This window comes from Diplodia corticola (assembly GCF_001883845.1).
Source record: "Diplodia corticola strain CBS 112549 chromosome Unknown scaffold19, whole genome shotgun sequence".
Classification (NCBI taxonomy): domain Eukaryota; kingdom Fungi; phylum Ascomycota; class Dothideomycetes; order Botryosphaeriales; family Botryosphaeriaceae; genus Diplodia; species Diplodia corticola.
The window spans coordinates 727,506-749,679 of NW_017971498.1; the positions used below are offsets into that span (position 1 = coordinate 727,506).

At 57.5% G+C, this 22,174-nt stretch overlaps 9 protein-coding genes across 9 annotated transcripts; 6 read left to right on the forward strand and 3 right to left on the reverse strand.

Moving 5' to 3' along the window:
* Positions 1–13: 13 nt before the first annotated feature.
* Positions 14–2,091, reverse strand: BKCO1_19000239 (short chain dehydrogenase reductase family; the record flags this gene model as incomplete). Its single annotated transcript, XM_020272037.1, has 3 exons — positions 14–787; positions 844–1,650; positions 1,705–2,091. 3 exons carry the CDS (start codon positions 2,089–2,091, stop codon positions 14–16), a joined length of 1,968 nt encoding a protein of 655 aa, XP_020131296.1.
* Positions 2,092–2,876: 785 nt separating this feature from the next.
* Positions 2,877–6,843, forward strand: BKCO1_19000240 (fatty acid oxygenase; the record flags this gene model as incomplete). The annotated part of the gene is made up of 12 exons (XM_020272039.1): positions 2,877–3,257; positions 3,306–3,403; positions 3,466–3,514; positions 3,564–3,591; positions 3,640–4,581; positions 4,630–5,002; positions 5,054–5,174; positions 5,234–5,445; positions 5,494–5,664; positions 5,713–6,127; positions 6,181–6,712; positions 6,800–6,843. 12 exons carry the CDS (start codon positions 2,877–2,879, stop codon positions 6,841–6,843), a joined length of 3,366 nt encoding a protein of 1,121 aa, XP_020131423.1.
* Positions 6,844–7,345: 502 nt separating this feature from the next.
* On the reverse strand, positions 7,346–8,162 carry BKCO1_19000241 (pre-rrna-processing protein pno1; the record flags this gene model as incomplete). Its single annotated transcript, XM_020272040.1, has 2 exons — positions 7,346–8,031; positions 8,075–8,162. 2 exons carry the CDS (start codon positions 8,160–8,162, stop codon positions 7,346–7,348), a joined length of 774 nt encoding a protein of 257 aa, XP_020131424.1.
* Positions 8,163–8,220: 58 nt separating this feature from the next.
* On the forward strand, positions 8,221–10,692 carry BKCO1_19000242 (mitochondrion biogenesis protein; the record flags this gene model as incomplete). Its single annotated transcript, XM_020272041.1, has 2 exons — positions 8,221–10,497; positions 10,558–10,692. 2 exons carry the CDS (start codon positions 8,221–8,223, stop codon positions 10,690–10,692), a joined length of 2,412 nt encoding a protein of 803 aa, XP_020131425.1.
* A 671-nt stretch (positions 10,693–11,363) lies between these two features.
* BKCO1_19000243 (actin like protein 2 3 subunit 1a 1b) lies at positions 11,364–12,561 on the reverse strand (the record flags this gene model as incomplete). Its single annotated transcript, XM_020272042.1, has 2 exons — positions 11,364–12,232; positions 12,339–12,561. The coding sequence occupies 2 exons, from the start codon at positions 12,559–12,561 to the stop codon at positions 11,364–11,366; spliced, it is 1,092 nt and encodes a 363-aa protein (XP_020131426.1).
* Positions 12,562–12,896: 335 nt separating this feature from the next.
* BKCO1_19000244 (rna recognition domain-containing protein) lies at positions 12,897–13,615 on the forward strand (the record flags this gene model as incomplete). Its single annotated transcript, XM_020272043.1, has 3 exons — positions 12,897–12,970; positions 13,027–13,240; positions 13,298–13,615. The coding sequence occupies 3 exons, from the start codon at positions 12,897–12,899 to the stop codon at positions 13,613–13,615; spliced, it is 606 nt and encodes a 201-aa protein (XP_020131419.1).
* A 1,390-nt stretch (positions 13,616–15,005) lies between these two features.
* BKCO1_19000245 (camk rad53 protein kinase) lies at positions 15,006–17,174 on the forward strand (the record flags this gene model as incomplete). The annotated part of the gene is made up of 4 exons (XM_020272044.1): positions 15,006–15,047; positions 15,103–15,658; positions 15,722–16,320; positions 16,374–17,174. 4 exons carry the CDS (start codon positions 15,006–15,008, stop codon positions 17,172–17,174), a joined length of 1,998 nt encoding a protein of 665 aa, XP_020131420.1.
* Positions 17,175–18,115: 941 nt separating this feature from the next.
* Positions 18,116–19,865, forward strand: BKCO1_19000246 (14-alpha sterol demethylase cyp51b; the record flags this gene model as incomplete). The annotated part of the gene is made up of 4 exons (XM_020272045.1): positions 18,116–18,361; positions 18,424–18,621; positions 18,682–19,752; positions 19,803–19,865. 4 exons carry the CDS (start codon positions 18,116–18,118, stop codon positions 19,863–19,865), a joined length of 1,578 nt encoding a protein of 525 aa, XP_020131421.1.
* A 412-nt stretch (positions 19,866–20,277) lies between these two features.
* Positions 20,278–21,366, forward strand: BKCO1_19000247 (peroxisome biosynthesis protein (peroxin-10); the record flags this gene model as incomplete). Its single annotated transcript, XM_020272046.1, has 1 exon — positions 20,278–21,366. The coding sequence occupies one exon, from the start codon at positions 20,278–20,280 to the stop codon at positions 21,364–21,366; it is 1,089 nt and encodes a 362-aa protein (XP_020131422.1).
* Positions 21,367–22,174: the final 808 nt, after the last annotated feature.

Sequence of the window (22,174 nt, forward strand, 5' to 3'; positions counted from 1 at the left end):
TCTGTGTGAGCAGCTACGCTCTCACCCACACTTCCCCGATAGCATCCCCCTCCTCCCTGAAGACCTTCCACTTACCCATTCCCACATGCTCTGGTGCTTTCCTCACGCCTCTTCCGCCGCCGCCAATGATCAGGTTGCCCGGGCGGTAGTTCTTGTCGTGCTGCATGCGGCGTAGCACAGTGTGATGCACCGCGACATCATTGGGTACATCGCGTACCTCGCCCTTAGGCAGTGGCCACGCAATGCTGCGCCACGAGCCGTCATTCGTCAGATCCATGCGCCGGAATGGGATCCACTCCATGCAATTCCAGCTGAAGACCGACAGGTGCGATGCTCCGTTGTTGAAGCAGAGCACGTCATGGATCTTGCCGGCCGTGGCCGACGAGTGAATGAGAGCGTGGAACCTTTTGGAGTGTTCTTGATGCTCAGTGTCACCTTTCCCTCCCTCAGATGCCTGATTCCCGTTAGTGGTGGATATGGTGCCATTGTTCAACTTCGGGAGAGGCCCCAGGTAGGAACGTGACCGCCCGTCAAGAGGCGGCGTAGCAGCACTGATCTGAATCTCCGGAGGAGCCGCACCGGCAGTGGCTTGGTGGTCATTGTCGTCATCACGGGTAGGAAGGTCGATATATTCTTCCTCCTCGTCCGGACAGCAGTTCAAGGCACGTAGCTTGTTCTCGTCGAACCGGAGGCCGGCGCGTTGGGCTTCGCGGACCATCCAGACGAGCGGCACGTGGCTTAGGGTTGCCTCTTCGTCTGTTTCCAGACCCCATCCGCCACCGATATCCTGAGAGTGGTTAGTTGAGTGCATGTTAAGGTTTGGCCAAGCAGGTAGTGGCTTACGGCATGACAGCCGGCGAACCAAACTTCCTGGATGTCTTGTTCCTCCTCATCGGAGTCGTATCCACCCGAATGTTGGACATTAGAAGATACACGAGACACCGAGCCGAAGCTTGACCGGCTTCCACGTCTCTGTTGCCTGGAGGAGAGCCCAGGACTCAGTGAGCGGAGGCCAGAGATCTCAGAACTGTCACGAAAGGGCCGAGGAACCTGCAGGTCGCGGTTGAACTGATTGCGGCGCTCTTGGCCGGCTTGCGCGGCGTCGGGCTCGCTGTCTTGGGTGGTGACGTTGGCCTTGGATACAGAGGGCTTTGTTTGTACGTGGCCTCTGTACGGAAGATGCTGATGCTTTCTGTGTGTATGTTTTTTGACTTCAGAGATGAGGTCCTGACGAAACTTGGCCCTGCGCTCGTCGATGGCGACTGCGTGGCGGATGACCCTGGCGGTGCTACGGGCAGTGTAGGGGAATTTACTGCGCTTCATCCAGGGGCCTTCGAAAGCAGGGACGCTGTTGACGGTATCGAAGAGGCCCAGGAACCTGATGCGGCGTACGGGACGGCTGAAGGTCTCTCGGAAGGCGCACATGTAGTCTCGCAAGCGACTCTTCTCCTTCTTCTCCTCGTCATTGCGTTCGGTGCGGGTCTGCCATTTCTGGAACGTCTTCCAGGCGAAGCGGGCCATTTCCTCGTTACCTGCAGTGAGCAGGCCCACGTGGTCCAGCATCTCGGCAAGGAAGCGGGCAATGTAAGCGCCGCGGGAGAAGCCGAAGAAGTATATTTCATCGCCGGGGAGATAGTAGCGCATAAGGAACTACGAGTCAGGGGCATCAGACGGTGCAGGAGGAAGTGGCAGGGAGACAGGTACCTTGTAGCCTCCCATGACATGTTCGGCGAAGGAAGTGCCAATGGCCGAGTCCTTGGTTTTGGCATACCACGAACTGAAGCGCTGCCAGTGGGAAGTGTGGCTCAAGGAGCCGGAGGTGACATAGGTGCCAATGCCGGGCTGGTAGTAGGAGAACTGGCTTCCATCGCGCCTGTCGAGCATGCGGAATATCTTGAGGATGTTGGAATCTGCATCGGTGCCCTGGAACTTGTTGCCGGTTCCGTCGAAGCACAGCACAAAGATGCGCTTGCGGTTCGGGGCAGGATCACACAGGGCATTGGCGGGCTGGTAAGGCTTCTCGTGCGCATCGCCCTTGGCATTGCCGTCTCCAAGGAGCTGGATGCGCTCGTCGTCCTTGTCGGGAGGCATGATGGCTGAGGATGGAGCAGGCACGACGCCCATCGCAGCTGCGGGAGCTGGGCCATAATTGTGCAGGGCGGGCGGGGACAGGTGGGGCGTCTGGCGGGTGGAGCGGAGTACGGAATGCAGAGGGCAGCGCGAGGGTGGCGCAGGGATCGGCGACGGCTCACGGCGACACAATGAGTAGGCAGGCGCGAGGGCCAATGGCGGCGGGCAGTCGTGCTTCAGCTCCCGCCTTCCGGCTGTGGTTGCACAGCCGTGGCCTCACGCCTCAGCCTTCTGCAGGCGCGCCGGACCCGGACCTGCACCTTCCCGATACCTCATGATCGCTCCCCACTCCGTGCTCCGTTACACGCCCTCTCAGTGCTCTCACGACCGCTGCATGTCTCGGATTCTCCAGCACACGGTCCCCGCTCAGCTCTGTTGCACAACACGCTCTCTTTGTTGATATCAAAACAAACCATCCAATTGGCCGGTCGAGCACGCAGCTCGCCTCGAGTCCCAGATCCACCGCCCCATGTTCGATGATGTGAACGGCTGGCTCATCTTGCCATGCATCTCGCCGCCTCCGTCTGACCGACCATCAATCTTCCCTTCTGCAGCTTGACCGGTCCATCCATACCACTGGCTTTCCGATTGCCTAGCGTTAAGTCCTACCTCAGCTCTCATTCTACACGTCATGGCTGGCGCCATGGCCGCTTCCCCGTCTCTGCCGCTCTGATGCAATATCTGCCACCCCGCACTTCTCTCCTTTGTCGCTCACCTCTTCCTTCACTTCTCCGAGCAAAGCCATTATGCTTCGTCGTCTGTCAACCACCTTCAAAAAAGACAAGAAGAAGGATGGCACCAGCCCCAGCGGCAGCTCCCCCAAGAGCTCCGCGGGTGGTAGTCCCACTCGTGACCACTCCGAGCCCAAGCCAGACAGCAGCAAGGGCAGGGAGGATGTGAATAGCACCTTTGAGCAGTTCGCCCAGGTCCTGCATGCTGCCCGCCGCCCGCTACCCACCCAGACTGGCGATGGCAGCTATGTCAAGCGAGACGCTCCAGCCAGCCTCTTCGAAAACCTGAAGACCATCGGTGTCGGAGACGCAAAGACGCTCAAAGATGTTCTCCAGAACAAGGCTAGGAAGGAGCTCATTGACGACAAGACGTATCTCATGGAACGCGTTATCCAAGTGAGTGGTTGCTTGGATCCTGTAGATGCCCATTGACATGCGGTATAGTTGGTCGCGGATCTTCCTGGTAACTCGGCTTTGCGCGTTGACCTCACCAACACCTTCGTCGACGAGCTCTGGAGCTGCCTGCAGCACCCACCAGTGTCGTATGTCCTTTTTCATTCTCCCTTTCCTGTGGACGCAAGCGGGAGAGCTTATTTGCGCTTAGGTACCTGGGAGACCAATTCTCCTATCGCCAAGCAGATGGTTCATACAACGTAAGTTGAGCTACAGCATCAGTGTACAATCCCCTACTGACGGCCAAAGAATATCATGTACCCTCATCTGGGAGCAGGTAAGTGTCCCCTTTGGCATCAGAAGCTTCCTAACTGACTACGAACAGCAAACACACCGTACGCACGGAGTGTCCAGCCCAAGACGGTCCTTCCTGGAGCGCTCCCTGACCCTGGCCTCATCTTCGATGCCATTTTCTCTCGCGAGGAGTTCAAGGAGCATCCGAACAAGGTCTCAAGCGTCATCTTCTACTGGGCTTCCTTGATCATCCATGATCTCTTCCAAACAGACCACCGGGATATCAATATCTCGAATACGTCTTCCTATCTCGATCTCTCCCCTCTGTACGGGGATAATCAGGAGGACCAGAACTGGATCAGGACCTTCAAAGATGGCAAACTCAAGGCCGACTGCTTCTCCGAGTCCCGAATGCTTGGTTTTCCTCCTGGTTGTGGCGTTCTGCTCGTCATGTTCAACAGATTCCACAATTTCGTCGTCGAAGAACTTGCCAAGATCAATGAGGGAGGCAGGTTCACCAAACCGCACCAGAGTCTACCGCCTGACATGGCCAAGGAAGCATGGGCAAAGTACGACAACGATCTCTTCCAAACTGGGCGTCTCGTCACTTGTGGTCTCTACATCAACATCACGCTTGGAGACTACCTCCGTACCATTGTCAACTTGAACAGGAGCAATACTACCTGGACCTTGGATCCACGTGTAGATATGGCCAAGGTCTTTGGCACTGATGGCACGCCGTCTGGCGTCGGCAACCAGGTCTCGGCCGAGTTCAATCTCGTGTATCGCTGGCACTCTGCCACCAGCAAGCGGGATGAGAAGTGGACCGAGGACATGTATCAGGGAATGTTTGGCAAGCCTGCATCTGAAGTTCCGATGGACGAGTTACTGAGAGGACTCGCAAAGTGGGACAAGACACTGGACAAGGATCCCCAGAAACGCCCGTTCGCTGGGCTTCAGCGGGATGCCAAGGGCAAGTACGCCGATGATGACTTGGTCAAGATACTCACTGAAAGCATCGAAGACTGTGCTGGTTAGTCTATTGATTTACAGAAAGGCATCACATGCTGATACGCGACAGGCGCATTCGGCGCAAACAACGTGCCCAAAGCACTTCGTGCTGTCGAGATCCTGGGCATGCACCAAGCAAGGAAATGGGGTCTGGCAACGCTGAATGAATTCCGCAAATTCTTTGGCCTAAAGCCTCACGATTCTTTCGAGAGCATCAACTCTGACCCCAAGGTTGCCGAGCAACTTCGCCACTTGTACGATCACCCCGACTATGTCGAACTGTATCCTGGACTTGTGACAGAAGAAGCCAAGGAACCGATGGTGCCAGGTGTTGGTATTGCTCCAACATTCACCATTTCTAAGGCCATCTTGTCGGATGCCGTTGTTCTCGTACGTGGGGACAGGTTCTATACTGTTGACTATCACCCGAGGAACTTGACGAAGTAAGTGGAATGATCCTAGACACGGAGACCAGCGGACTAATATTCACACAGCTGGGGCTTCAATGAGGTTCAATACGACTTGAATGTTGAACAGGGATGCGTTTTCTACAAATTGTTCCTGAGAGCATTCCCGGCCCACTTCAAACCAAACTCCATATATGCGCACTATCCGGTATGTTGACAATTCGCCTTGTTTGACGGATGGAATGCAGATTCTCACACACATTTCAGATGACCATTCCTTCTGAGAACAGGAAGATCATGCGCACCCTCGGTCGAGAGAGTCACTATTCATGGGATCGGCCAGAGCTCATCCCAGCACGGACTAACATCACGACCTACGTTGGTGCGAAATCTGTCCTTGAGCAACAGAGAATCTTCAAGGTAACGTGGGGAGTAACATTGGAAGAGCTGATGGGCAAAGGTGGCTCTCATTTCATGCTGTAAGTTGTGATATCAGAATCTTCCAGGCGTTTCTGACATCGACCTAGGTCTGGCGATGAGCCGCTGCATGCCAATCAGAGAAAGACGATGGCGAAATCTCTCTACAGAGAGAACTGGCAGCGCGACGTCAAGACTTTCTACGAGCACATCACGCTCAAGCTTCTGCACGAGAAGTCTTTCAAGATCGCAGGTATCAATCACGTGGACCTCACAAGAGAGTAGGTAACAGCGCATCAGAAGCAAAACACATCCGCTGATTGGCGTAGCGTCGGAAATCTGGCCCACGTCCACTTTGCATCCAGCATGTTCTCCCTCCCGCTGAAGACCAAGGAGAACCCGCGCGGCATCTTCACCGAGCACGAGATGTACATGGCACTAGCCGTAATTTTCTGCTGCATATTTTTCGACCTTGAGCCGGCCAAGTCATTCCCGCTACACCGCGCCGCCTATGCTGTCTCCCAGGGCCTTGGTAAGCTCATCGAGGCCAACGTCAAGAGCGCCAGCTCCACCAGCTGGATCTCTAGCATTACCGACAGCATCCACGAAAACAGCAACTACTTGAAGGAGTATGGAGTGCACATGGTACGCCGGCTACTCGATTCAGGGCTCAGCGCCGAGGAGGTCGCGTATTCGCAAGTGTTTCCCACAGCGACAGCTATGGTGCCGAATCAATCGCAGGTGGTAAGACGACTTCTCCTTTTCTAACAAAGCCCCAAATCTTACGCATCTTCTAGTTCACTCAAATCATGGACTTCTATCTCTCACCACGAGGAACGCCGCACCTGCCGGAAATCCGTCGGCTGGCATGGCTTGACACGCCAGCGTCCGACGAGACGCTGATGCACTATGCCATGGAAGCCATCCGATTGAACGGCACCTTCGGATCCTACCGCGAGGCGGCATCGGAAACGACCATCATCGACGGGCGCGACGACAACGCCAGACACATCTCGGTCAAAGCGGGGGATAAGGTCTTTGTATCCTTCGTCGGCGCCGCCAAAGACCCTGTCGTGTTCCCCCACCCGGAGGAGGTACGCCTCGACCGCCCGCTCGAGAGCTACATCCACTACGGCGAGGGTCCGCACGCCTGCCTCGGCCGCGATGCCAGCAGGGTCGCCCTGACGGCCATGTTGAAGACGGTGGGCAAGCTGGAAGGGCTGAGGAGGGCGCCCGGGCCGAAAGGCGAGCTGAAGAAGATTCCCAGGGAGGGGGGATTCTACGTGTATATGAGAGAGGATCATGGGAGTTATTTCCCTTTCCCGCTGAGTAAGTCTCGCTTTCCCTTCTTCATGCTTGTGTTCAGGGCAATCCTAGACCACCGGTGCTTGGAAGTTGACTGACAGTCTCTTGCAGCAATGCAGGTGTGTTGGGATGGCGATCTGCCGCCGTTGAAGTGAGATTGAGTGGTGGATGGAAAGGGGGTTCGTTCGATGATAGGTCACCGGAACGCAGGCAATTGTACGACACTCGCTTGTGGAAAGACAACTACCTTCCTTGACGCTTTTCGGTATTGATGGTGATGGCGTAGCTCTTGAGGTATTCGTTCTGGAACAAGGTTTCCACAACAGGTTGAAGTTGAATTGAGCTGCCTACATTTGTGGTCCAACCTTTACTGCCCACGTGATCGGGTTGCGACATTGCAGTGAGACAGGCGCAAAGACCCAGTTCCTTTGCAAGTTACTGCGCACAGTGGTGTTGATCCTATACACGTGGTATCGCACAGGGCTGGAAGTGAAAAGCTCTTGGGTTGAAATATCTGAAGAAACACATGAAGTCATGACCATAGTCTTCTGAATGGTATCCGAGTCTGCCGTAACCGTACCAACGCCCCTTTTTTTGAGTTCCGCAAAGATCGCCATCATGAACGCCACCCAATGCTCGATTCGACTCATCGCAAGATCAAAATCTCTCTTTCATCCTGGAGGCGACAGTGCGCAAGTTCCCGTATACCTTGCCCGGCGGCGCACCCAGGATCAACGAGACAACGGCCTCTCTCGCGACATGGATGTTCTTGAAGCCGCCGAGAATGTGGATCTTCTGGTCGGCGAGGACGATTCGCGTGCGGGACGCGTTCTCGATGGCGAACTTGGTCTTGCCGTCCTTGCCAGCAATGCGGCCAATGGCTCTGCCCAGGTGGTCTCCGTTCAGGGTCTTGACGTCTTTGATCTCGAAGGTCTCGATGTACAGGTCGTCCAGTCTCAGGAGAGCGATGGCGTCGTCGACGTCGAAGCCCAGGCTGAAGGCCTTGACGAAGTCCTCTCCCTTCTGCAGGGCGCCCGTGTCGGTGGTGGCCCTCGACGTGCGGAGCTCGACGGCCTTGTTCTTGATGTTCATGCGGACCTGCAGCTTCAGATGCTCGACGAGCGGGGGGTAGATCTTGGGCCAGGAAGCCTTGAGCGGGGTCAGGCGGTGCGGCGGGATGGGGACCTTGCGCGTCTCGACGCGCATGGAGAGCGGGATGTCCTTGGCGGGCGCAAACTGGGGGCGGCCCTCGGTGTCGACCTGCATCGTCTCCTCGGACGCTTCGGCTGCGGGGGCGGAGTCGAACTCGGCGGGGGCATTGAGGTCGAGCAGGACGCCTTCTTCTGCGCGGTGTGTTAGAAGCATGTGGCTACTGTGCGGAGTGACGGGAGCACTTGCCCTGAGGGACGTCGGTCATGGCGTTGTCCTCGGCAAGCTCGTCGGGCTTGCGCAGGAGCGCAGTCGGGGCAGGCATAGTTGGCAACAGTGGTCGTGCTTAGCAGTGGGAGCTGCGGCAGGCGTGGACTGGGCGTATGGGCGTGTGGGGATGCTCTAGAATTTTTGATGGCGGAAGTGAGGCCTTGCCGCCCGGCGGTGAATCCTCGGCAAATGGCCCGTGCGCGCCGCCTTCGTCCTTGGTCGTGCTCCGATCGCCGCCGCGCGCTTGCGTTTTCTCGAGCACGAGCGTCATCCTACTCTTCCTCTTCCAAGCTCTCACAGAGCCAGCAACAGCAATCCAGTTCTCCGCTTTCCGCGCCCCGCGTCTGCTCTGCTTTCTCCCTCTACCGGCACCCAGGGCCCTCCGTCATGTTCTCGACATAGCAACAATGAGTCGCCATGTAGCCGCTCGGGTCGGCGGAAGAACCTTGCTGTCTGCCGCCGACCTGCCCATGTGCTTCCCGCACCCGCTCTGTGCCGCACGTCTCGTGAGCGCGAGTCTGCTTTCCTCTCGCCAATTTTCACACAGAGCGCCTTCTGCGCTTTCCCAACTGTTCTCCGCGCCTCCAAACTCACCATCAATCACTACGACGTCATTGCTAGGTTTCGGGTCCCCAGCGAGTAGCTTCCCTACCGCGACGCGAAGACCGCAAGTCGGCGGCATCATACTCCAATGCGCAACTGCGGCATGGAAACGGTCCGCACACACCACAGCGCGGAGACGGCGAGGAATCTTGAACAGGCGAAACAAGAGCTCGGCCAGTAATGGCTCGAGTACACGCGCGAGCGCAAGCAATTCTGCTGCAAAGCCTGAAGCGTCAAAATCCCCGGATTCTGACAAGTCGGCCGAGTCCGCGAATGCTGCCGCTGGAGCTGAGACGGGGAAGCATTTCATGAATCGTCTTCCCCACCTTCCCCACCGACCCACGAAGGAGGAGCTGCTCGCTGCCGCCACCGGCGCATGGGCTCGGTTCAAGGTCCATTTCAAGTGGTTTTCTATTAGAAGCGGACGAAAGTTTAACATGGACGACATCAGTGCCTTTTTCTCCTGGATCCTTTTGGGCCACCTCGCCTGGATTATCATTGGTACGACTACATTTTTCTCCATGTGCATCTTTCTGGTAAACACCGTCTTCGCGCAAGAGACCTTGGCCGGGACTGTAGGAAACTACCTCACCAAGTCGTCTGGTATTCAAGTCGTTTTCGAGTCTGCCATCATTCCCAAGTGGGGGGATGGTGTCATTACATTCAAGAACGTCTTCGTGTCCAGACGACCAGGTCGAGGCCAAGGGAATGTCAGCAAGGGCTCCCGAGACTTCGCCGCCGCAGCCGCAGCTGTGGCTAAGCCAAAGGACCCCAGTGTCGACGATTCGATTGCCGAAGAGGAAGACGGGAACTACACCCAGTTCGACCTTACGATCAACACGGTGAACGTGACCTTGTCATTCACTAAATGGTTCAATGGAAAGGGACTTCTGCGGGACGTCGAGATCAAAGGCATCCGTGGCGTCGTAGATCGAACTCATCTGATTACTCCAGATGAGTACATTGATCCGAGGTCGTACAAGCACGAGCACCAGCCTGGCGACTTTGAGCTGGATTCGTTTAAGATGGATGATCTGCTCGTTACCGTTTACCAGACAGGTGGATTCAGACCTTTCCCAGTCAGCATCTACTCTTGTGATCTGCCTCAGCTGAGAAAGCAATGGCTCTTCTACGACTTCCTATCCGCGAACAACATGTCTGGGTCAATCGACAACTCTCTTTTCACAATCCATCCCCGACAAACCCACAATTATGCTAGTGCACCGCTAGCTGATGACTCCGAAGGCGGCCCAAACCAATGGAAGAAGCATAGCCGCATGAGGATCGACGGGCTCAACATTGACCACCTTAACCGTGGTGTCGAAGGTCCTTTTGGCTGGATCCATGAAGGCAACGTGGACATTGTAGCTGATATTATGTTCCCCGCGGATGATGAAGAGGGCATTGCAAAAGTAATGTCCGATTTTTACGATCGGATGGAGGCGACTGTTTCGGCTCACGGCAATCGATTCGGCGGAGACTTCCACGGGACGGTGTCCAGAACCAATGCGTCCGAGGCGGATTCCGTGGAGGCTGAGAATGAGAATGACAAGCGGTTCTTGGTCATGGACATGCGTGTTCAGTTCAACGACGTCCGCGCCGCGGTACCGCTCTTCACCAGCGACATTTCTTACGTCAACAACGCCTTAATTCGCCCTATTGTGGCGTATATCAACTCGAAACGAACATTCATCCCTGTCAATTGCCGCGTCGTGAAGCGCGCCAGCGAGTTCGACGGTTCCTGGACCATCTATGACAGTGGTCTCATGGATGATCTTTCCCGCGAGGTTTGTAGACCCTCTTCTTTGTTTTCTATTACAGTGCCATGTCGCTGACTTTTCACGCAGCTCTACGAGGCTTTTGCCCGCGACATCAACGATGATCGTCAGACACGCGCACGCCGCTTTAAGAAGGTGGGCATCTGGACTCTCCAGCTGGCCGCACAAGCACTCTTCCTCGGGCTAGCGGGTAATATCGCCTAGACCTCTCTTGCACCTGCAAGGATTTACTCCCGTCTATCCGCAGTCTTTTATTCGGGGATAAGATTGTGTACAAAAAGTGTATCAAAAGTATAGCGACGGCGTTTCAAGGCTTACAAGAGGGAGGTTTCACATCGGTTCTTTTCTTGGGGTTGGGGTTAATTTCTGGGTTGTGCAACAAAGAAAGCACAAAAGATGGTGATTGGATTCAACTACTCTTAGTAGTGGCGGGCTGCATCTATTCTTATGCGATTTCGTCACATCGGGTTTACAGAAGAATTGCAGAGATATCCAGACCCGGACGCGGCCGCGGACGTGGGTTTTAGGTCCGTACAAACGTGTCCAGATATTGAGTTGCACTACCACGGAATAATTGGTCTAACGTCTTTGGGAGACAGATGCGGGTGGGCTGGATTCCTTTGCACTCCCTTGTGCCGTGGCCTCTTGGACTCATGCACAAAGCTTCCTTGTCTGGGCGTAGAGGTCGTTGAATGCTACTTGCGTTCAAAGTACGTAGAGCGTACGATGCTATGAATCGAGATTTTGCGCCATTTAATTGTGATGCATGATTACACGACCTCACTAGCACGCAGTCAAATACCGTCTGAAATAATTGCCAGATTCTCTTGGTTCTGTAAGTGATATTACACGCCTAATTCGACGGCACCAGTCCTTTAAACATCCCAGACAACAAGTCTTCCGTCAACACCGCTGGTGCTGATCTTGGAAAGCTGGCCTCCATCCTCCTGGTAGCTGCGCATCATCAGAATCGTGTTCTGGTGCGTCGAGTGCAGCTTCGTGTCATCCTTGACTTTGCCCTTCAGATCCATCTGCCTAAACATGTTCCTAGCGCTTTCCTCTTGATCGCCCGCACCGGCCGCCTCGGCCTTCGTCTCCAGGGCACCGACCAACTGCCAGCCGCCCTCGCCGCCCTGGAAGCGGTAGGGCTCACAGTCGTAACCGGCCGCGATGATGGTATCCTCGGTGGTCCATTGCAGCGAGACGAATGGCAGCAGCTGGGTGCTGATGCTCAGCACGGCCTTGGGCGGAGCATCGGGAGCGGAGGGGTAGACGACGGTGACGCTGCTGTCGTGGGCGGCGAAGGCGAGGGCGGAGCCCGACGGGCTGAAAGAGACGCCGTGGACCCAGCCGGTGGTGTTGTTGAGGAACTCGCCGCAGACGGTGTTGAACGGCAGGCGCTCGCCCCAGGCGCTGGGCTCGGGCTTCGAGTCGACGCCCTTGATGAAGGCGGAGAAGACGCGGGCGTGGCCGTCGGCGGAGCCGGCGGCGAGCAGCACGCTGTTGGGGTGCCACGCCACCGACGTGATGGTGCTGCGGATCGGCTTCTTCAGGTGCTTCGACACCCACCAGTCGTTCTCCTCCTCAAAGTAGCACACGGCGATGACGCGCGCGCCGCTGCCCACCGCGAACTTGGTCTCCGAGGGCGACCAGCGCACGCACGTCGCCGCGCGGTTGATGCGCAGCAGCACGAGCGTCGGCTTCCAGCCCGCGGCCGTGGGCTCCCAGACGTAGGCGTTGCGGTCTGCGTGTGGTGGAAGGGGTTCCCCGCTGTCAGTCTCGGAGCTGGTGTTTTAGGCTTCAGGGATGCCGGCGGGGTGTCGTCTGCCCCAATTGGCGGGCATACGTACCCTGGGAGCAGGTCACGATCTTGCCGCTATTGGGCGCGATATCGACGCCGGTCACGGTCTTGTCGTGGCCGGTCAGCACATCGCTGAGCTGGAACTTGCCGCCTGAACGCTCGTAGAGCTCGACGTTGTTCTCGCGGGTGACAGCTACGCCGGAGCGATCGGCCGTGAAGGAGTGGTCATGGACCGGGTGGTGGAAGAGATGGTGGACTTCGGAGGGCGCCATTGTTGCTGTTGTTGTTGGGTGAGGGGGGTATTTCCACAATAGGAGGAGCTCTCTACTATTGCGGGCGAGCGCTGGTGGAGAGCGGACGTGGGCTGGGCACCGTTGGAGGGGGCTGATGACGCCGCGACCAGGGTCCGTCGCTCGGCGAGACTTCGGCGCCTGCTTGATTTCACCTGCGAGACAATCCATAGCTGCAATCGCGACTTCACGTCACCCCGCGACACAATTTGCCCGTCGCCTGTTCGCACAAACTCGCCCTTCCCCGCTCCTTGTCCTCGACGCGCCACCTCCTCTACACTTCGCAACCGCAACATCCACGACGCGCATCACTCGCAATGGCAGGCCGTGCGAAGACCGACGCCGCGAAGGCTGACAAGTCCAAGGCCGCAGGCCCTCCCCCGAACCAGACGTAAGTAACGGACCCCGATTATGGCAACCTGAACACGTATTGACCGGCCAACTCAGGCTCTACTGCAGGAACCTCACCGACAAGATGCCGAAGAAGGACCTCAAGCGCGAGCTTTACCTGCTCTTCAGCACCTACGGTAGCGTCCTCGACATAGTCACGATGAAAACAATGAAGATGCGCGGTCAGGCGCATATTGTCTTCCAGGACATCTCTAAGGCGACGCAGGCCATGAGAAACCTCGATGAGAAGGACTTTCACGGCAAGAAGATGGTGCGAATTCGACTTCACCTTTTGCGCTTGTCTAGGGATAACTAAGTAGACTTTCAGATCATCCAATACGCCAGGTCCAAATCCAACTTCGTTGCGAAGCTCGACGGCACCTTCAACCAGCCCCACGCTGCCCAGCCAACCCCTGCTCCCGCTCCTACGACTTCTCTCCAGCAATCCATCTTCAACAACCCGCCATCTGCGCTTCCCGCCCCTCCGGGTGTAAATGGGGTTGACAGCCCCGCGAGCGTGGATAGCTCGAAGAGAAAGAATGAGGATCTGGAGGCTGGTGATGCCAAGCGCACCAAGATCGAACAGCCCCCGGCTGACGAGGAGGACGACGATGAGGCCGAGATGGAGATGGACGAATCCGATTGAGCTACTCCGAGATCAAGGCCCGGCGGTGCGTCTGACAATTTTGCAGCGCGTTGCGACAGTGAGCGGAAGATCTTCCTTACCCAAGGTAGTTGGCGGCGTCACGGTTCACCTTTGAATAGCCAGGTCTAATTGCAATGACAGGAGCACGGTTCCACCCTTTTTCTCTTCAAGAGGTTCGGTCTGCTTGTAATGCGAGATCCACGGGTAAATGCAAGCCGACGCACGCTCCAACTATGCCAAGCCACTGCAGTATATACTGCAGGGGAGAAGGCTCCGGCGTCGAGGCCGTCTCTTCAAGAGCCGTGGCAGTGTTACACGGATGCACAAAAAAGACTGGCATGTCCGTCACTGGGTGGTTCTTTTTGGGGGGGATCAGCCTTTCCCCTTAGCCCGATCGTTGCCATTGCCGAGACTTACGGTCATGCTGATAGCACCCATGACTCCTACGCTGTTGATCTGGGCGCCATACTGCGGCGGGACAACCAGGTCCTGTATCTGCTGCACGGAAGCATTGCTACTAGCGGCTACATCGTGGAGGTTGAAGTAAAGAACTGGAACACGATATGTCGGAGATAGTACAACACTGTACTCTATGTGCGGGGACCGCATCGTGTGCTGGGTTTGTGGTAATTCCTCCTGTACTGATAAGCATGAGATACTCGAATAAACAAGCTGCATGGCCCAAGACTTGCCTCGTCACTCTCCTCGACAAGGTCGAACGACTCGTGGGTTGTGTCGCCAGAGCTGGCTGGATGCTGCGTGAGAGGCCGTATTATGCGGAGGCAGGTCATGCCCTGATACTATGACGTCTGTCAACCGCGAAGCGATGGATAACGGAACCGCAAGTAGACGTACGCCGGAGGTTAGGTCGACAGACTGCCAGTCGTGCCCGCGGCTGGAGCGCTCAACAAGCGCCACAAGATCCCTACACCCCTGTGCAAATCTTTCGGCCGACACGAAGGGGAACGGCGAAGGGTCCCTCGCGGCCGCCATTCTCGATCTGCAGGGACGGCAGGCGTTGCTGGGCGTCGCGATCGCGATTGCTGAAGGCGACAAGCGATGTGGGCGGACCCTGCAGTAGGTGGGTGGGGTTGCGTCACAGGCAAATCGGGCAGTAGCCCCATCTTTTCGGAGTCGCGCCGCCCTCCGTCGCACCCGCGCGCGCCAAGATCACCGCGGATGCCTTCCAGTCGCGCTCCAACGAGCTCTCAAGGCTGCAACGCCATCCTCCTCCATTCTATCGCCTAGCCTGCCTAATTTGTTCTTGCCCTTGCTACGCCCACTGTCCCGTGCTTCTTCCGACGCAGCATCTCCACATCGCCGCGCACGAGCTGATCTCGAGTCTTTCGCCATCCGAAACGGGCAGTTCCAGCTCCAGCGTCCTGCGACCATGGCGCCCCAGCCCGAAAAGAGTCAATTGAAGCGCGCTCTGGTACGTTGCGACACCCGCGCCCTGCAATCCTCCTCTGCTTACCGCCCACAACCAGCAATCCGCCGGCGAGGACGACACCGAGTACAAGAAGCCGCGCACCGAGCAAGCGGCTGCCGCCAAGGGCCACGACACGCCGCTGAAGGTGCTCAACGCCGCTTTCCCTTCCCCAGTGACCCAAGGTGGCTCAAGCACGACCGATGCCTCCAAAGAGGGCACCGCAACACCGCCATCCAAAAGCGGTGATGATGGGCCGGCGGTGGCGGGCAAAGGTCCCGTCGAGAACTCGCAGCGCACCGGTCTGTCATCGCCGCCCTCAGATACTCAGCCGTACTCGCAATTCACATACCCTCCCGGCCCCTGGTACGAGGTGCAGGACGAGGAGGCCGAGGATGTCTGGGGATATTTAGTGCCCATGGATGACAAGTTTGGAGACGTTCTCGTGCTGAGAAAGCGCAGCGCGTGCCCTCTACCTAACCCCCCTCCCCTGCCATCTGGTAAGGCAGTCATGAGGAGGGGGTCACTCGAGAAGCAGGAGGAGAAATACGAAGAGACGAAGCAGAACGATGGTGTCCCGGCCGGTGGGTATCTGATTGGCAGGCACCCGGAGTGCGGTACGTTATTTTGTTCTTGTGGAGCGAGACTTAATGGGTGATGCTAACATGCTCGGCAATCAGATCGTGTCATCAAATCGTCGCTAGCAATTTCGAACCGCCACTGTCTGTTTTTCTCGGAACACAAGGGCGGTGGCGCCGTTGCAGTGCTCGAAGACCTCTCGGCCAATGGCACATTTGTCAACGATGCAATTGTTGGTCGCAACAAACGGCGGGAGCTCCACGAAGGCGACCAGATCCACATCGTCGATGAAGCCAAGTGCATGTTCCGTTACCCGCGCAGCAAACGCACAGCGAACGGCTTCAGTGAGCAATACAGCGTTCAGGAGCAGCTCGGCAAAGGTCACTTTGCATCTGTCTATCTTTGCATCGAAAAGTCAAGCGGGATGCGGTTTGCCGTCAAGAAGTTCGAGAAACGCAGCGGTGCTTCCGAACGGTCCAAGGTGGAAGGCTTGCAGCAGGAAATTGCCGTCCTGATGAGCGTCAGCCACCCTTCGCTCCTGTGCCTCAAGGACACGTTCGACGAGGCGGATGGCGTTTACCTTGTTCTGGAACTCGCTCCAGAAGGAGAACTTTTCAACTGGATCGTGATGAAGCAAAAGCTGTCCGAAGACGAAACAAGGAAGGTGTTCGTGCAGCTGTTTCAAGGAGTCAAATACCTGGTAAGTGAGCGACTCTTATCTCCGGTACAATTGGTTGCTGATACTTGCGATAGCACGAACGAAACATTGTACACAGGGACATCAAGCCAGAGAACATCCTGCTGGTGGACAAGGAGCTGAAAATCAAACTTGCTGACTTCGGCCTTGCAAAGATCATTGGAGAGGAATCCTTCACGACGACGCTGTGCGGCACGCCTAGCTACGTTGCCCCCGAGATTCTTGAGACGTCAAACCATCGTCGCTACACCCATGCCGTCGATGTTTGGTCCCTCGGTGTCGTCCTCTATATTTGTCTTTGCGGATTCCCGCCGTTTTCTGACGAGCTTTGCACCCGGGAGAATCCCTATACATTGTCTCAGCAAATCAAGATGGGAAGATTCGATTATCCTAGCCCATACTGGGACTCGGTCGGCGATCCTGCCCTGGATTTGATTGACAGGATGTTGACGGTCGATGTCAACAAGCGCATCAGCATTGACGAGTGCCTTGAGCACCCATGGACCCGCAATGCCTGTGGGCCAACCGCAAGCATTGACTCAACCGATGGCTTGACCGGAGCTTTGGGCAATCTCGATTTTGCCAAGCGCAAAGTCAAACGCGAGCGAACGCTTTTGAGCAGCATCAATGACGTAAAGGTCAGCAGAGTGGTGGAGCTCGCGAGCGATGCTCCACCGCTCAAGATCTACGAGAAGAACGGCAACAGCTCACAAAGCAAATCGCCGTCAAAGGCCCGGAAGGCCAAGAAGGAGGACACTCCGTCGAAAGAGAGAAACGAGGCGGAATTCATGGAAATGGGCGGCAAAGGCGACGAGACGCTCTACGGCGACGAGACGAGCAGGTACCCCGGGGCGTGAAGCAATGTCATTGTCATGAATCGGTGGGACCACTTTCCTTTGTTGACGGGCAGCGAGCCTTCCCAATCAACGATGGCGGCGTTGGCTCTTCTGACTTCTCAGGCGAACAGGCGTCATGGCTCGCGGCTTTTGCCATGTGCCTTGGGGTATGCTTACTTTCTTTTGGGAAGACGAAACCAGACGGAGTTCTGGTACCAGCCGGCTCCGCAAACGTTGTTCCTGCTTCCACTTTTCCGGCTGTTCTCCATACCCAGGGATGGAGAGCTTCCGAGCAACGGACGATAGCTTCGTCACCCTGTTATAACAGATCATGCCGTTTACGATACCCCTACCGATGGGCAACGGCGAGCTACGTTTCTTTCTACTTCTTGTATGTATGTTAGGTATGAGCGCAACTGGACATTGGCGCAAAAAAAAATACAAACATTGGTCAGCATTTTGGGAATGGTGGGCAACGCGGAAAGGCTAGCAGCATCTCGCAATGGACCCTGAAGCCTTTGGCCCGCAGGTCCTGCTGAGGCGGCGTGGTCCGAGGAGCAGCGAGCAGCGGCCGCGGGGTCATGGTCCAGTCGTGCACATACCGTACGAGCCTAACGTTGTGGGTGGGGATGCGGAAGCCAGTCGGATGTGCTGCTTCGTAATTTGGCGCAGCTGCAGGCGCGCCGCCCGCGCAACGGCTGCACTCAGAATTTGCAGCGCCCATCAGCATCTCGCAGAGCTTAGCCAACGGTCGAGTAGTAAAATCTGGCATTTGTCGGCTGTCGTGGCGTGAGAAACGTCCCAGGCGTTGGATGGGCGCCATCTCATCTGGGAAGCCCCTTTCACCGCCTAGCAGATCGGTACCTGCGTCCCAGCCGCGCCGCCAGACAATAATTACGCCGTCCTCCGTCTCCCTACATCTCCTCCACCACCCGTCAACACCACCTCTCCCCCACGCCGCCATGGGTGTCCTCGGTGAGCTCGCCGGCCCTGCCGTCGAGTGGTACTCGTCTGCCTCCACCCCCACCCAGATTGCCGTTGGCTTCGCTACCGTCTTTTTCGCGTCCATCTTCCTCAACATCCTGCGGCAGCTTCTGCCCAAGGATCCCAAGAAGCCGCCCGTCGTTTTCCACTTTGTGCCGTTCATCGGCAGCACCGTCACCTATGGCATGGACCCGTACAAGTTCTTTTTCTCCAATCGCCAGAAGGTGCGTGTTCCCGGCTTGTGTTTGCCGCGTGGCCTTGGCTGACCGCATTTCCCACCAAACAGTACGGCGATGTCTTCACCTTCGTTCTGCTCGGCAAGCCCACCACCGTCTGCCTGGGCACCAAGGGCAATGACTTCATCCTCAACGGCAAGCTCAAGGATGTCAACGCCGAGGAGATCTACAGCCCGCTCACCACTCCGGTTTTCGGCAAGGATGTCGTCTACGACTGCCCCAACTCCAAGCTCATGGAGCAGAAGAAGGTATCCCACCACACACACGGCCGAGCTCGAGCCCGTTCGCGATGCTGACCTGTGCCGCAGTTTGTCAAATTCGGTCTTACCAGCGATGCTCTCCGCTCCTACGTCGACCTGATCACCGCCGAGGTGCAGGACTACGTCAAACGCACTCCCAACTTCAAGGGCGAAATCGGCACCATTGACGTGCCGCAGACCATGGCTGAAATCACCATCTTCACCGCCTCGCGCTCGCTGCAGGGCAGGGAAGTCCGCGAGAGATTCGACGCTTCCTTCGCCGATCTGTACCACGACTTGGACATGGGTTTCACTCCGATCAACTTCATGCTTCCCTGGGCCCCTCTGCCTCAGAACAGGCGCCGTGACTTCGCTCACGCCAAGATGGTCGAGGTCTACACGGATATCATCAGGGCCAGAAGGGAGGGCAAGGTCAAGAAGGAGGACGAAGACATGATCTGGAACCTGATGGGCTCGACCTACAAGAACGGCACGCCTCTTCCCGACAGGGAGATTGCTTGCATGATGATTGCGCTTCTCATGGCCGGCCAGCACTCGTCGTCGTCTACTATTTCCTGGATTGTCCTTCGTCTCGCATCCCGTCCGGATATCACCGAGGAGCTGCTCGAGGAGCAGAGGCAGGTGCTGGGCTCCGATCTTCCTTCGCTCAAGCACGAGGACCTTGCCAAGCTGCCTCTCCACCAGCAGGTGGTCAAGGAGACGCTCCGCATCCACGCCCCGATCCACAGCATCATGCGCAAGGTCAAGAACGACATGTTGATCGAGTCGAGCAACGGCAAGACTTACACGGTTCCCACGGGCCACGTCCTCCTCGCTTCGCCCGGTGTGTCGGCCACTTCGTCGGAGCACTTCCCCAACCCTCAGCACTGGGATCCTCACCGGTGGGACGGCAAAACGGTGAGCAACGAGTCGGCCGACGACGAGCAGATTGACTACGGCTTCGGCATGGTCTCCAAGGGTACCAACAGCCCGTACCTGCCCTTCGGCGCCGGCCGTCACAGGTGCATTGGCGAGCAATTCGCGTACACGCAGCTGCAGACGATTCTGGCCAACCTGGTTCGCGAGTTCAAGTTCAGGAACATCGACAGCTCGAACAACGTGGTTGGCACCGACTATTCGGTAAGTTCGGTTCTCGCGATGGATTCGGCAGATTCACTAACGCGTCATAGTCCATGTTCTCGCAGCCTCTCAGGCCGGCCATGGTCGTTTGGGAGAGGAGGGAGAAGGCGTAGACTCTTGGAATAGAGTAATGGCTAGATGATGCTTGGACATGACTTAACTTCACGAGCTACATATATGAGAAGTGGTAGAAAGTGAATCGGCTTCGAGACCACAAACACACCCTTGTACTAATAATAATATTCGATTCTGATCATCTTCTGGGGAATTGAGAAGTGGCCAAGTGAAAAGATTCCAAACGCGGTGAAGGTGCTGGCTCAGCGGGTCATGGACGCCAGCAGCCCTCTTCTTTTGGCGAGTAGATGTTTAGATAGAAGTGTGGGATGACGAGTAGTCGGAGTGGGCCCTCGGCGCGTGTCTGGGGCGGCGCAACTGATGCCGAGGTCTCATCAGCTCCACAGCTCTGTCCCGCGACACCCACTCACTCATCATCGACGCCCACCTTCCAATGCGACGCCGACGACCATGACGTCTTCCAACCGCTATCCCTTCGCTGCGGCGCCTGACATTATTCGCTCACATCAGAAAGACGCGTACTTCGAAGGCGTGCTGCTCGAGCAGCTGTCGGCCATCCTCCGCAAGCTCCGAGGAGCGCGCTTCGCCCACAACTACACGAGCGAGGCCAAGACAGCTGCCGAGCTCCTCTACCTGGGACTGACCACCTTCGTCGGCAACCGCACGCTCGGCGAGGAGTACTGCGACATCGTGCAGGTCGAGGATGACACGCTCCGCCTGCCGGCCGTCTATCGTCGCGGCGGCTACATCGTCACAACCATACTCTTGCCGTACGGGCTCAACCGGATCCTGCCCGCCTTCAGGCGAAGGATACGCGCCAAACTCGAGGCGAACCTGCGCAAGCTCTCGCGCAAGCCGGGCGGGCAGACTGGGATGGCGCACCGCATCCAGTCGTACGTGCTGAACAACCTGGACCCCCTCACGTCGCCGTCGTCCGTCTACGCCGTCAGCCTGGCGGCATTCTACTTCTCGGGCGCCTACTACGAGCTCGGCAAGCGGCTGTGGGGCCTCCGCTACATCTTCACGCGGCGCATCGAGCCGTCGGAGCAGCGGGTCGGCTACGAGGTGCTGGGGGTGCTGCTGGTGCTGCAGCTGGCGGTCCAGAGCTACCTGCACCTGCAGAACACCATGGTGGCGAACGCGGGGTCGGCGGCGGGCGGCACGGCGGTGCTCGACCACGGCGTCGAGGTGTCGCTGAACGCGCAGGACTACGCGTCCAACAACGCGCTGCTCTTCGACACGAACCACGCGGGGTCGAGCGCGGCGGAGCAGAGCAGGCGCGTGGCCAAGACGACGAACACGCCCGTGTCGGCGACGCCGCGGGTCGACCTGTCGGACGCCGGGTGCCTGGGGTGGATGCCGGGCGGGCAGCAGCGCAAGTGCACGCTGTGCCTGGAGGAGATGAAGGACCCCAGCGTGACGACGTGCGGCCACGTCTTCTGCTGGACGTGCATTGGGGACTGGTGCCGCGAGAAGCCGGAGTGCCCGCTGTGCAGGCAGATGTGCCTTGTACAGCACATGCTGCCGCTGCGGTGTTGAGGGCCGCGCCGAGATGAGATGTGGAGAGGCGTGGGCGTGGGCGTGGCCGTGCTCCGCACACCCAGCATTGGCTCTATTCTTGGCCCGCGACATGTTGCAAGGCCGCCGGGTGGCTGGCCGGGCATGACGCGCGTATGCGCTGGGGACTTTCGGAGACGGCGGGCAAGCGGCGAAGCGCAGCATCTGCTACGCGGCGTGAGGCGTGCGCCGAGATGGCCTGATGAAGAGCGAGCGGGCGCCTTCGACAGCACTCGCTCTCCAAATATTGGAAATGCTCGACACACGACTGGGCCAGTGCGGCCGCTTCGACGAGGGTTCCATTCAGCTGCAGGCGGCGATCAAGCCACCACGTGGACCTGTACCGGCAGCAGATCCGGCGTTGCGGCGCATGTGCTGCAATCTTGCGGTTGGCGAAGGGCTCTCTCTGCGTCGCCTCGACTTCTTCCCCCGGCCATATCTCGGTCTCTGCCCGTGGCCTAAGCACCTCTCGACCCCTCTCACGCTCCCCCCCTTCGAGAAGCAATATCGAATATCCGCTCTCAGCTTTGTCTCGACCACTCTCGCCTACACCGCTGGCCCTCGCCGTGCACACGGGGAGAGCCAAGGCCCGGCCTCCCGCTTTCCCTCCCTCCCTTCCCTCTCTCCCGCCCGTGTCCGTGTGCATTTTGTGCTCCTTTCTCTCCGCGAGCCCAGAGCTTTTGCATAGCACCCTCTCTCCCTTGCACCCCTCTGGTCCGCGCACATGCCGCCGCTCCGAGTCGGGCCACCAACGCACACACCGCTCGGAACAAAATGGTCGAAAAATAAT